Source organism: Argiope bruennichi, chromosome 11 (genome assembly GCF_947563725.1).
Source record: "Argiope bruennichi chromosome 11, qqArgBrue1.1, whole genome shotgun sequence".
NCBI lineage: Eukaryota > Metazoa > Arthropoda > Arachnida > Araneae > Araneidae > Argiope > Argiope bruennichi.
Genome location: NC_079161.1, coordinates 6,306,494 through 6,320,059, shown reverse-complemented (window position 1 = coordinate 6,320,059; position 13,566 = coordinate 6,306,494). Strand labels below are relative to the sequence as shown.

The following is a 13,566-nucleotide window of genomic DNA, read 5'->3' as shown; positions in this document are numbered from 1 at the left end:
TAAAAATGCTTTGTATAGTTCTGCATTCCTGTTATATCCCTTAATAATTTTTTAAAAAATAAAATAACAGAAATAATGACATTTAAAATAATTAAGAATTAAATTAGTAAGTAAAATTCAAAATTCATTTCTTAAAATTTTTTTTAAAATTACCAATAATCTTATTCATAAAAATATTTTTAAAAAATTTTATTCACATGTGTGATAAGCATCCCTTTCTTTTTCTTCTTTTTGTAAAGTGATTTATACACGTCTTATAATTTTTCGAACGAAAAATAAATGTAATGCACCTTTGTTTAGTGTTTTTCTAAGATAAAAATTTTTTCACGTAAACAACTGTATCAAATATGCCTATTTAATTGATTAAAGTTGAAATAAATGGAATTTTCTGTGAAAGTATAGCCAAATTGCAAGGAAAGGTTTCAAAATAATTTTAAGAAGCATTCGTATGATTCCGTTTAGACAAATGATCTACAAGTATAATAATACCCAATGCAAAAATATTTGTAAATACTCATCATAGTTTAAAAATAGTTTTTATATCATTATTTCAATTTCATTGCGTTTTTAATCTCTGCATACCCTGCTAAAAAATTCTGAAGAAAAAAATATGTGTGCTTATTTCAAAAGAAGTGAAAGCCTATTGTGTTTGTGTGCGTCTTTTTGTATTTGTATTGGACGACATTTTGTGTAGGTAGGGTCCTGGTATACCTGGTCCTTTGCAATGAATCGGATAGCCGATATTCTTTATCCAATCGTTCACATTTTCACTGCAAATGCAGAATGCAACTAACAAAAGCCATAAAATTATTAAAAAGTGAAAACATCGACAAATGTTACGAAAGAAAAAAGCTTATTAAATTATAAAATAATACAGGGAGTGCAGTGTCTCCATTGAAAGAGCCCCCAATGAAAGAAGGATTCTGAGAATTTTGATATTAAAGGTTAATAGGTAAATAAACACTCCCTCTCGCCATATTTATTAGTATGTCTACTTGATTAATACAACTTGCTAATTTCTGAAAAAAAAAAACTTTAAGGCACTTTTCAATTTGCGTCTTCGCCTTCGAAATTTTCGTTCGATTTCGAACCACATTATTTCTTTTCTTCTTATTTGGCCGCTTTATAAAGCACAGATCTCGATCTATTAAACGATTAGAGACGTGCTGGCTATCGTCTGGAATGGCTCTGATGCCACTTTAGAGAAGTCCATTTCACCGCTTCGAAATGCTGTCATTATGTTGCTTATCGGCCTTTAATAGCGAATCTACCCATTCTGCTTTTATGACTTCAGCTCCATAAAACGCTTCTGTGATTTTCCGATAGCTCTCTAAAGATCTTTAAAAAAAAGAGAGTGTTTCTGATGCTGTGGATTCAGTTGCGGATTGTTTTGTATTATGAATATCATCACTCTGGCTAATCACAGCTATATATTGATATTGCAGCCTAACGACGCGTGACTGTTTATGCCTCTTACATTCACATGAGAAGGTATAGAGAAATTAAATTAAAAAAACCGAACTTGGTATTTCATGAATTTCAATTTTTAGATCGTTCCGAATCCTCAAAAAACATCTTTGGAATTCTTTATCTGTCTGTAAAATAACCATTCGTAGTTATTTTGAGCTAGACCGAGAAAGTTTAATTTGTGGTTTTTATACTAACGTTTTAACTTTCTTTCAAATTTTAGGGGGAATGTAAGCACACTAACTAAAAGAAAAGCAAATAGCAAGATCGATAAGAATAAGCATATGATTTTATCATTAAATTTATAAATCTGAATAAAATTTTTGACAAAGTTCTGCAGGTGGGTTGCTCTTACGATGGTCTTGTACATTCGTAAGTGTACTTGTGATAACTTGAGACCACAGCGATGTAGGTAAATGGAATTTTGCTTCTGTATTGTGATCAAATTTTGAGTTTCATCTACTTGAAGGACACTATCTAAAATACACACTCAGTTTCAGTTCCAGGAAACAGAAAGCTTGTTGCTTAAATGGTTGTCATAATAATGAAATGCCAGCTATTTCCGCTACAACAGAGTGACGTATTTCCTATCAGTTCTAAACCCTGCGATGAGTGGCTCCACAATCTATGTGGATTGCCATGTTAAACGAATTTACACGAATGTAAGAGAGTGAGATTTCTGTTTCTACTTCTCTGCGGGGCGAACATATTGTAGGATGGATGCACCTGTATTACTCAAATTTATAAGATTATATATGAATGGAATGTTTATATTTTACTTTTTCACTTTTTAATTCACGTGGGTTTTTTTTTAACTTTATGTGCTCATATAGTTTAAAAGTTATACCATTTTTTTCGAATTTTTTACTTTTAATAATATTACTTTATTGTCTTCATAATATATTTTTCATTAAATTATGTTGTTTGTTTTTTATTAATGATAAAGATTAATTTTAGCGGCAGATTCCTTCGGTTGATCACGGTATAAATTTTATCCATCAGTCTTGATAGAGTTTGATCCAATTTTTGAACTGATAAGTTGACTTTCGATACTGATCGATTAATTTTGTTGTCGAGAATAAGTTTGGTCATATGTATTGCGATGCCTAACATTTTTTAAATTCCATTTATATTTTCAAAAACATATGACTTTACAAGGCATTATATCTCTAAAAATATTAATCCATTTCTATTTAATAATATATACTTTATCAATTTACTTTACTTTGTATTTATCATGATAATTATTTTTAATGATAGATTGGTACACTCATCGTTTGATAGCTATTTAAATTTTGTTTATCGAGTTTGATTGAGTGTTCAGTGTTGATCGAACTTCAACGAGCATAGAGAATCTGTTCTGACAGAATTTCTCTTTTGATTAGAATGGTAATGAAACTAGTTCTATGCCGACAAAATGGGTAAAGTTAATGGGACTATATGGAGGAATGATTGTCTTTTTTAATGAAAGATAATATGATTGAAATATATATCGCACTTCTTTTACGCTCCTTCACAAATTAAAAGCGTTTTTCTTTCTCAAATAATTCAATCATTTGAATTCTCTAATTACGTCTCCCATTTAAATAATTTAAGATATTTTTTAGTAGCATATTTTATTTTATATTTACGATAAATATTTTTTAATGATAATTTTTCAATCCGTGATTGTCTTTTATATGACATTTTTGAATATTCTTTCTATTTTATAATTCGATTAAAATGTTGATAGAAAAATCTGTAACGCTCTTAATATTTAAAAATCTAAGCATTTTGTTTGTATACTGGTTATATTTTGGGTGATTTTATATTAATAATGTTGCATATGGGATAATTTTCTTTTATTTGTCCGCTTGCTTCTATTGAAAACCTTTTCTAGAACTTTTACTTCATTGCAATATTTTTCCATAAATGCGATTGCGCTTTATAGTATTTAATATTCCTACTCTTGTCGAAATGACTGTTTTCAGTTTCTGAAATTATATGTTTATATTTCTTTAATTATGATTATTTTATTCACAAATTGAATTCAAACTCTAATTGCATATTTAAACTAAATCTGCCATTAATACTTTTTAAATAAAAATTTATATTATTCATACACTGAATTAATTATTCATAACATTAGATTTTAGATTTCAAATTCGCGATTTTACAAAACTACTTATTTTAGCGTGTGAAAGGCATAAATAATGTGTGCATGTCTGTGTTCATGTGTGAAGTACTGAAATGTTCTAATTTAGAATTGAAGGAGTGACATTTTAAAAATGACTCCATTATTGAAGAAATAAAATATTATGATATATTGAGTTATAGGCATAGTCAAAGTGAAATGCTGTTTTTTCTTTATTACGTCTTTTACTGAAATTATTTTAATATCACTATATTTAAATTATTTTATTTGTAGGATAAAAGCAAATATTTTTATTTTATAAATGAAAATTATCAAGTTAAATGAAAATTCCCACTTTTTGGGAAAGTTTTGTTAAGTTTGGTATCTTAAGGGGTTATTTATAATTTAATATTTCAATAAACAAATAATAAAATGACGATATGTCGAGAAGTGATTTGTTGTGGATGCTATATCGCGATGGTAAGATTCGATCATCGCCCAGCTCTACTTAAGGAAATGAATACTGTAACGTCATCCGAATAATAAATGGTGTTTTGAAGTATTGGGGATATCTTTTATATAATAAATAATTTCACGGGAAAATATTTACATCATTTAACGAAAATGGTGAGACACTTTGAAGGAGTTTTGCAGGATTTCTAAATAAATTTTTCATCTAGTTGTTTATTTGCCTTCAATCATTTAAAAGTTAAAATAATTTAAATTTCAATTAACAGAATAAATATTTTGGTTAACAAAATTTTCGCTACTCATTAAAATGGTCATTAGGAAAAAATTCCTCTTTCAAATCTAATTTTTATGGGAATTTTCAGAATTTATGTGTAGAGCACATAAAACCATATGTGTTTTCTGATTCCTGATTCTGTTAAAAATTCTTATCGCATTAAACTTATTTATATCTTTTTATAATTTTTTTTTTATTACAGCAGAAAAATTACATTTTCGTTTTTCAGTTTTTGTAAGACAGCGTCATCCATAAATTCTTGTTTGATAAACTGAAAACATATCTTTAAAGAGTGTTGTACCTTGTGCACCTGTAGTAGTCAGCGTAGCCGGTGAATTTGCAGATCATGGAGTCGTCGCCGGAAATCGCCACTCTGAAATCTTGCGTGGATTCTGAAAAATAAATTAAAAAAAAAACTATTCATGAGCTATAATGAAGCAATCCCGATATTGAAAATAGTAATTTCATATGGTGTTTAAACAGTTAAAAAAAATTCGGCGGATGGCATTGAATCTCAATGTTCCAGTCCTCACTGATTTCGTAAAAAAAAAAAAAAAAAAAAAAAAAAAAATGAAACGAACTGGAAGAATGAAATAGAATTCTATTTGTAAACTAAAAGTGCACGTTTCGATAAAATTTCAAACGAAATACGTCAATGAGAAATTTTTCTGCGTGTCTGTTCATATTTAAGCAAACATAACAATTAAAAAAAAGCGAAGAGTTGGAATCTTCTTTTCCCGAATTTCAAGTACAGTAATGTAATATGGCCAAGTTTGTGTTTCGAAGTAAAATGAAGAAACTGGAATACGTATTTTGGACCAGTTCTTGAGACTATTTGGTTCTAAAAATGAAACATATATATGAAGTCAAGTCCTCACTTCCCGCCATTGAGCAGTGCTTCTGGCATAGGAAACGAGAGTTGCTCTCAGTTGACATCAAGACGCGGCGAAGTGAAGAACTATTACGACGCGTTGTTTAAAAGACGAACTTTCATGTTTGCTCTGAACCTGATCATCGTAATCTCATCCTGTAAATTTGTCATCTTCCATTTGTGCATCATCATTAACGTAACTATATTGTCACTCATTAAATTCTCGGATATCAACGGGCTCGAACTTGTTATTGCTTGGCTGTCACCCCCGCATATATGTTTATATAGTTAAGAGGCCTCAAACCCAAATTTTATTTATCGAAGTTATCACAACCAAATATACAGAAATAAAGCGTCATAGAAGCTGCCGATTTGAAGGAATGGGTTCAATATTTGACACACATCTAGAATTCTGATGATAAAAGTTCGTGTTTTTCTTAACCCAGCTGTCTTTACGAATTTGAAATATCATGTTCACATGCACACGGAAAACTATTCAGTGTCGAGATTTCGTCCAAAACTTGATAGAAATTTACAAATGTGGTATTGATTTGGTGTAATTTGCAAAATTCTAAATTTCACCCATGCAGCTGATTGCATTTTTTATTTATCATAAAAGCGACAAAAGAGTCTGGGAGTAAGAAGTTTGACAAGAAAGCTTGAATATTATTTTTTAGATGATTTCAAGGCGAAGATTCTTTTCTTGTCTGGGTTATTTTATTTCCGGAGACTCAAACTTTGAAAATATTCAATTCCTTCCTCTCGGTCTTTTCAAGATATAATAAAATTTGGAACTACTCTGAAGTCATTTTAGTTTTACACTAATTAAAATTCATTCTGAATACAACAAAATACTAATACTTAACAGATAAATTTGAAATTAGATAAAAACTTTAAACCTTTAAGCTCATTTTATATAAAAACATAAATTTAATAAAAATAAAAAAAGATGGTCACAATCTAATTGCATTTTTAAAAGAAGGAAAATGATATTTCGAATGAGCTATTTTGAGCTTGCATAATTAATATTTGGGAAGCCAAAATGAAACAAACAATTCAGTTTTAAAATTTTCATATAAAAAATTTGCAGAGATAAAGAAGTTAGAAAACAGAAATTGTTCTTTTTTGCATACATTTTTTAAATGAGAATATTTCTTAGGACTATAGTTACATTACAAAAGATAAATAATTACAATGTATCAAAAAATGGGTTATTTCAAAATGTAACAAAATTCATTATATGATCCGAAATTAGCAAAACTTTTTGACAATACTCATTATTTAAGAATTCTTATTTCGAATAATTAGCAACCAAAATTTTAAATTATAAATAGTTTTTAAAAATATGATCTTTTCATTTTTATTTATTAGTTTGTAAATGTAAGTTGGTCTATCTAATTTATCATAATACGGTATCTGAACATTAACATTTTATATTGCTCGTTTTCATGAAGCTTTAATTATATATCAGCGATGCATAAAAATTATAAAATTAAAATAATTCATCGAGCACTTTAACTTGATAAAATAAAACACCTAAATAATAAGCAAAATCCAACTTATTCGATGAAATGATTTACGAAGCGCGCAAAGAAGAGAATATTTTCGCTAAAGAAGCTCAAATGAAAATTCGATAACACAAAATAGATTAAGAGCTCTCGGGACAAAAATCTGAAGAAGTTTTTCTATTCATTATTCATTCTTCACTCGGCTGATGTAATTAAAAGGTTGATCTATTCGCCGCCGAAGGAACGCTTGTGGAATCCATTCACAGCTAAGGTTAGCATTGTAAGTGTTTCCAGGCCTTTAATTATGTTATCGGTTCATTAAGGATTATAGATGGCGCTGGAGTAGAATGCTGGCCGATTAGATTGTGGAAACTTCGGCTTTGATAATTAATACCCTTTTTTTTTTTTATCGTTTAATGATATTGTTGGAAAATATGATGGTTGTGATCTCTGTTCTTTTGCTTTTCGGAATTAATCCACTTTTTTTTATATTTCCATTTTTTTTTAGTGAAACTTGTGCTGCATTTTTAGATACTGGCAACGTTGATTATTTTCATAGTAAGTGATAATTTTTTGAAATATTTCTATATAATAGTACCAATGGAACAAGTATTTAATGTTACAAAAATTAAAATTATGTGCTGCAGCAAATGCTATTGGCATTTCCTTGTTGTTGTTTTTTTTTTTTTCTTCCAACTAATGATATTACTGAAACTGAAAAACTGTGGCTGGAATATTGTAATTAAAACATTTGTATGTTTAAATTTTTGATTAGAGGAAATGGAAAATATCAATAATACCCGAGGAAATTACAATTACTTTAAAACAGACTGGTTTCAAGAAAATGCTTTTAAAAACTTTCTCCTCAATAGTGGTTCTATAACTAAGGACTCATTATAAAGAAAACTCATATTTGAAATTTAAGTGGGTTTTGAAACAGCTAAAGTTTCAATACAGTTATAAACGTCTGAAATTTAAAGATTTATTATGAAAAGAATTACATATTTCGATAATGTATATTTTAATTTATCTCAGATTGCAATGCAAAATATTGTTAGTCCTTATATGAACAGCGCCATCTACAGCGTTTCGATGGCGTTGTCTTTAAAGGTTAGTTCTTGGAGAAATCACGTATTTTTGCACACACCTGCCAGAGGTGGGATGACGCTCCTCCTTCCGTATCTCCCGTTGGGATAGAACTGTTGGGCCCTCGTTTCGCAGAGAAGGGAACAGCAGAGAATGGCCAGTACAACGAAGGCCAGGGTCCTCGCGGAGCAAATTGACAGCAGGCTGGACATGTCTGAAAATTAGAAAGGAAAATGTATTACGCAAACGTATGCGGTAAGCAAGATTTTTTTTCCTAGAGAAAAAATTTATAATCTACGAAAAGCTACTTCAATTAAATGAATTACATTAGCAGTTGCATTACTCTATTTTCTCTTTTGGATAATAAATGGCGATGCCTGATTAGGTAGGCATCCCATAGTGCATTGCGATTGTTATTATAATGAGATGAGATGCTGTTCTGTGAGAGGCCCACGTTAATGCCTTATCTTGTCCTTCTTGTTTGTGTTTGTTTTGTGTGAAATGTGATCATTAAAGAAATGTTCCCGAAAACATCCGTCCTCTTGTTTCCACTGCACGGATCATAATGATCTTCATTCCACCACATATTTAAATATTTTCAGAAAAGTTACTGCTGATTTTAAGTTTTGTCATTTCATCGTTCTGTTACGTTTTGATTTTATATAGTGATGCCATTTGCTATCGAATTCAAGATAGAAATCAGTTTAAAGATTTTAAAAATGTAAATAATTAATATAAAGAAATTATATTGGTTACTACACTAATATATGAGTTCTATTAAAACCTTTGAACAATTTTAATGATTTACTGTCTTATTTTTATAATGAGACAGCAAATGGCACAAGCTTCTCAGTTTTTCTCTGTTTTAAATTTAAGACGCAACTCCACCAGCTTCATCCGTATTTTCATTTTTATTCTAATTAAATTCTGATACTCCAGATCTGAGATTTTTTTTTCATTTTACATATTTCTGTTGCCCATTGTTTTTGCACCCATATAATTTTTTTCATTCATATGTAATTCTTTGTAATTTTTAAATAAACACCACATACAATTGTACTAAAAAGAAATATTTTTAACTTTAAAATCACAGTTATAGTGTTAAAAAACCTTATTGCTGCAATCCATAATGACACTTTGTTAACAAGCAAAGTCTAATGATGCAGGAAGTTTATTAATTTTTGGAAAATGCATCCTTATTCTCAGGTAACATGCAGGTCCAAGCGGTTGGTTGGTAACCTCCTCCATTCTACCACTTTGCATTCTTTCTGAAGCAATTGTTTGCATATTCCTTTTTTAATCTACAAGAAGAAATTTTTTTGAACGAGCTCAAAGTCTCTTCTTGATGACAAAAATTAATTGCTCAAAAACTATGCTTTGACGTATGGTACAAATTTAAATACCACAACGGAATTTATAATACGCCAAACAACTCTAATAGTTCCTCCAATTTTGTGAAGGAAAATGAATACGCTTCATCTCCATACCTCGAACTAGTGTAGCTAAATCTCATTCGTTGAGATATAATCACAAAAGAATAAATCAAAAAGAGTCATTTCTGGCGAGAATGAAGGATGGGGTCGTCCATTCCTACTTCCCTTTCGACCAGCAATCTTTTTCTTGAGAATCAATAATTAGTCTACGTACTCCATTGTGAGGGTATTTTGTGGCCCAGATATCTAGAGGAAGGTTTCGCCAAAATACCTTTGAGCGAAAATCGGCGATTTGGTTTCTTGAGGCCACAGACAACACTGCGGTTTTTCAATTATAGATACTATTTCATCAAAAACTAACAATTCATTCAATGCTTTACACCTGTGGAGTTGTTATTTAATTGACGATGGTAAAATATTTAAGAAAAGAATTCTAAGAAAATATTTATATTTGCTGCAGACAGGCAGGTGGATAGATATTCTCTCAATGGATTTTGAAAATTCATAGAAATCTACAACATAAAAGTAAAGACCCTATATTAAATGTGATGCTTGAAACTCGTTGCATTTTTGAATTATCCTATTTATAAGCAAAATTTATGAAATTCAAGGAGGTTCACCGGTATCTTGAAGGCGGATTATTTTAACGACTGCAAAATTGCATCGTCGTTGTGAAAAAGAAATGCATCATTCATGGGATAAATATAATACTACAAATAGCTTTTTTTATTATTTTCATCTTTTTACTTTATTTATTTATTTTTCTTTTTACGAATCTTTTTCTCGAATTCAGTGGCAGATGCGCTTTCGGTTTAAAATAAAAATTTAATTAAATATATCTATTGGGTAACAGTAAAATTTTACAAATTTGAAAGAATTATATTTAAATATACGTAAGACCACGAAAATTTATTAAAGAATCTTTTGTTTAGTCAATCATGAAATCATCACAAGTTGAATAAAATTGTTAAAAATATCCGTTTTGTGACGTCAACTAATGGGGATCATTCTGAAATTCATAATATAGAGACTGTCAACAACTTATCTGTTGACTAATAGTGTAGTTTTCATAGTTAAAGAAAACTAGAGTGATTTCATGTTAACTTGGTTAAGGCAGCCTGTTCTCGGCATCGAAGTTAAGACGCCGTTGTCGAACCTAAATTGAAAAGACTAACACCGAGTAATGTTAATTTATAATTAATGCTAAAATATTCGTAATCTTTAGCAGATATTTAATCATCACCAACATTAAGATAATTGTTGAAGCGTCTAACTAACGTCTGCAACTGTGCCCGGAGTAACTTCTTGGTGGAACTGAATATGCGGTATAATTGGATCAACAAATATCTTCATTAAATCATATATTTTGCAGCAGGACAATAAAGCGTATTAAAATGGATTGCTTCATTCGTTAACAAAATTCAGGGGCAGATGCTTCAACCCTAAATTATGATATTGCAGCTATTCTAATTTGATTCTGAAAATAAAACAGCTTTTTCCTTTTCCCGTATGCAGAAAGAAAATCGACTAAGGTATTCGGATGCCTTTCAGATTGCTAGAAATTTCTATGAAAAGAACATTGTCTGCCCGTTGATCTGTGAAACGTGCAGCGTTGGCATCTAACAACGAGACAGATGAAAGTGGAAGACTATCTATGAATCAAAACTTCAGATTTTTATCAAATTTCGATTGGAATCCATGTTTTCGGTCACAGGGCTCTATTTTAATATTTTCAAAATGTAATTATCAGTTAACCGACTCTTTTTAATCGAATTTTGATTCTTTATTGACTGTGCCATCTGATATTAAATTCGACAAATTGGTTTTGAGAATGGTATAATATGGAATTTTAAATTTAAAAAAAACTTTTGTAAACACTAAAATTTATAAAACATAATGTTATTAGTGTTTTAAAATAATTAAAAAAATGTTTTTTAATCAAAAATCTGGAAATGAAAAGAAATTCTGAATATTTCGAGCAATATAATAAAATAATAATCAGCAATAAATATCATAAAAATTCTAAAAGCTTGTTAAAATTTAAAATATCTGACAGATGTGGTTAAAATTCCAATTCGTTTCTGAGAGTACTTATCTGAACTCAACACACTTGCACGATTTTGTTTTTACACCCGTATTTTTGATAAAAATTATTTTTTCCACATTTTAATACGCTGATAAAAGCGTTTAAATTCCTTTATTTTTATAAACTTTTATTTAAATTTGACTTATTTCATGTTCGTAAAGATGGAATTTTATTTTCGACTTTTCAAACGTATATTTTCATACTTCATGTTACATCTACTACAATTTTTAATTTTTTTTCATTTATAATACAAGTCTACAGATAATAGAGGTTTTTTTTTTTCATATTCTTAGAACTTAATTATCAGTTAACTGATTTCCTTAGTTCGATTTTGATTCTTTGCCAGTATGTGACTCCCTTATTACCAGGCGATAATGATTTAGAGAAAAAATGGATGTCAAAATGGCATAACAATTATAAGAATGAATTCTAAAATTAAGGACTAAAACTAAATACTAGAAAGTAAGTGAAATGAAATAAATTATATTTTCGAATGCGTTAAAAAAGCTGATTTATGATTATTCTTATTATATTTTTCGAAAGCCTCTGCGTCTCAAAGCCATGTCTTATGGAACTGTTTCCCGATTATACGAATGCCTTTCCCCGAAATAAATCCGGACAATCATCGAGGAATATCAAAATTCGTCCATTGTAACTTTCATTTCAAGACCCTTCAACGAGTGCCGGCGAATGTTGCATTCACTTTAATGAATGGAGGGCCATGGACGTTCCGGCGAAGCACTTTCAATCATCCGTCACCCCCCTTAAGCCCTCCCTACCTTCTGCCATTATCGATTGAGTGCGTGTTTAAACGCTGCGTGTCAAAGCGTCCTTCGCTTGTTTGCACAGAAATATTTTCAGCAACGCTTTTGAATGAAAGCCGGATCCGCACGCGCCTGACACAAACTGGCGTTTATTAGATTACAGCCGGCAGATTTGCATTTGTACCAGGGTGATTTGACTTTGCAATTATTATGTGTTGATTCGGTTGGCAGTGCCGTTTAATTTTTATTGTCAAACAGGACTCCAGTGCTACTCAGGTGAAAGTCGGGTTAGCATGTTTTTATTTTTTCTCGAGCGCCTTGAAAGATCACCTCCTGGATTGGGCCGATATCTTAAGTTTAATCCTACTAAATATTTAGGTCGTAAAATGACGTAAAAGTAACGATTTAAATCAATTTTTTAAGAAAGAGCTATATGGTTACAGTTAATGATGAGTAGAATAGAATATTATTATCCCTTTTCACTCGGAAAGATAATTCGATGCAAATTATTCACTTAATACATGGACCTATTTACTAGACCAAAAAATAAAAACATGCAACTGTTTTAAGTTGAGGTTCCCTTTAAATAAATCTACATCTTTTTAACATTCTGTAGGTATTTTTAACAATCAAAATTTTAAAAAATAAATAAATAAAATGTCAAAAGGATACGTCGTCTTGAATGGTAACTGAGAGAAGACATTCGAGTGGGCAGAGTTAATTTAAAATTTTAATGAAAAATAATTGTTCTGAACAACACTTCAAAGTAAGCAGCGAAATATGTTATTACATTCTCAGAAAGAAAGCTTGTTTGAATGCAATGCACAAAAATAAATGCATTTAAAATTGTTAAAAAGGAAGGTCAAAAGATTTTTTTGTATTGTTTTTTGCGAAAAGAAGATGTTGAGATTAGATTTCAAATAGCTGGTAAAATTGAATACATTGAACTACTAAAACTAATAAATGGAACTACTAAATAGAATATTCTGGAAAGTAATTATAATCACTGATAATCTTCATAAATTAGAAGTCAAATCTCAAACAGTGAAGGAAAAATAAACTCAAGAAGTCGTGATTTAAGAAGGACAGAAACTAAAGCTATGTATTTCTTTGTATCGTGTAAGAGAAAACAAAAGAAATGGTGCCGTGCATTAAATGCCCTTCTCAGATTTGTAAATTATCAACTGACATGAGTTTAGGAATCAGAAAATATTTTTTGCTTTCATTTTGCATAAAACAATTGACGGCCCAATCTGGGAAAAAAGATAGTTTAACTGAACCGCGACATTTCTAAAGCATTTTATCGTCCCTGCTTCAACGAGCGATTTCATAAAATGTTCATTGTTTTGAAGGTAAATAAATTATTTTAAAAAGTCTAATGCTTGTTTCTGATTCAAACTAAATTTTTATCGCTGTGCACAGAAAAAAATTGACCAAAGTGGTCACTTTTCGGCAACTTTTTCCTACACAAGGCGGACACGTTGTAATTATCA

General features: G+C 30.0%; 1 protein-coding gene across 1 annotated transcript in view; it reads right to left on the bottom strand.

Annotated features, from left to right (window-relative positions):
- The window catches only part of LOC129957664 (uncharacterized), an 85,260-nt gene that overhangs the window by 33,055 nt on the left and 38,639 nt on the right, over window positions 1–13,566 (bottom strand). The window contains exons 2-3 of the mRNA XM_056070111.1: window positions 7,852–8,004; window positions 4,627–4,717 (exon numbers count right to left, since the gene is read on the bottom strand). Coding sequence (XP_055926086.1) covers window positions 4,627–4,717; window positions 7,852–8,002 — 242 coding nt within the window. The 5' untranslated portion in view covers window positions 8,003–8,004. The remainder of the gene's footprint in view (window positions 1–4,626; window positions 4,718–7,851; window positions 8,005–13,566) is intronic.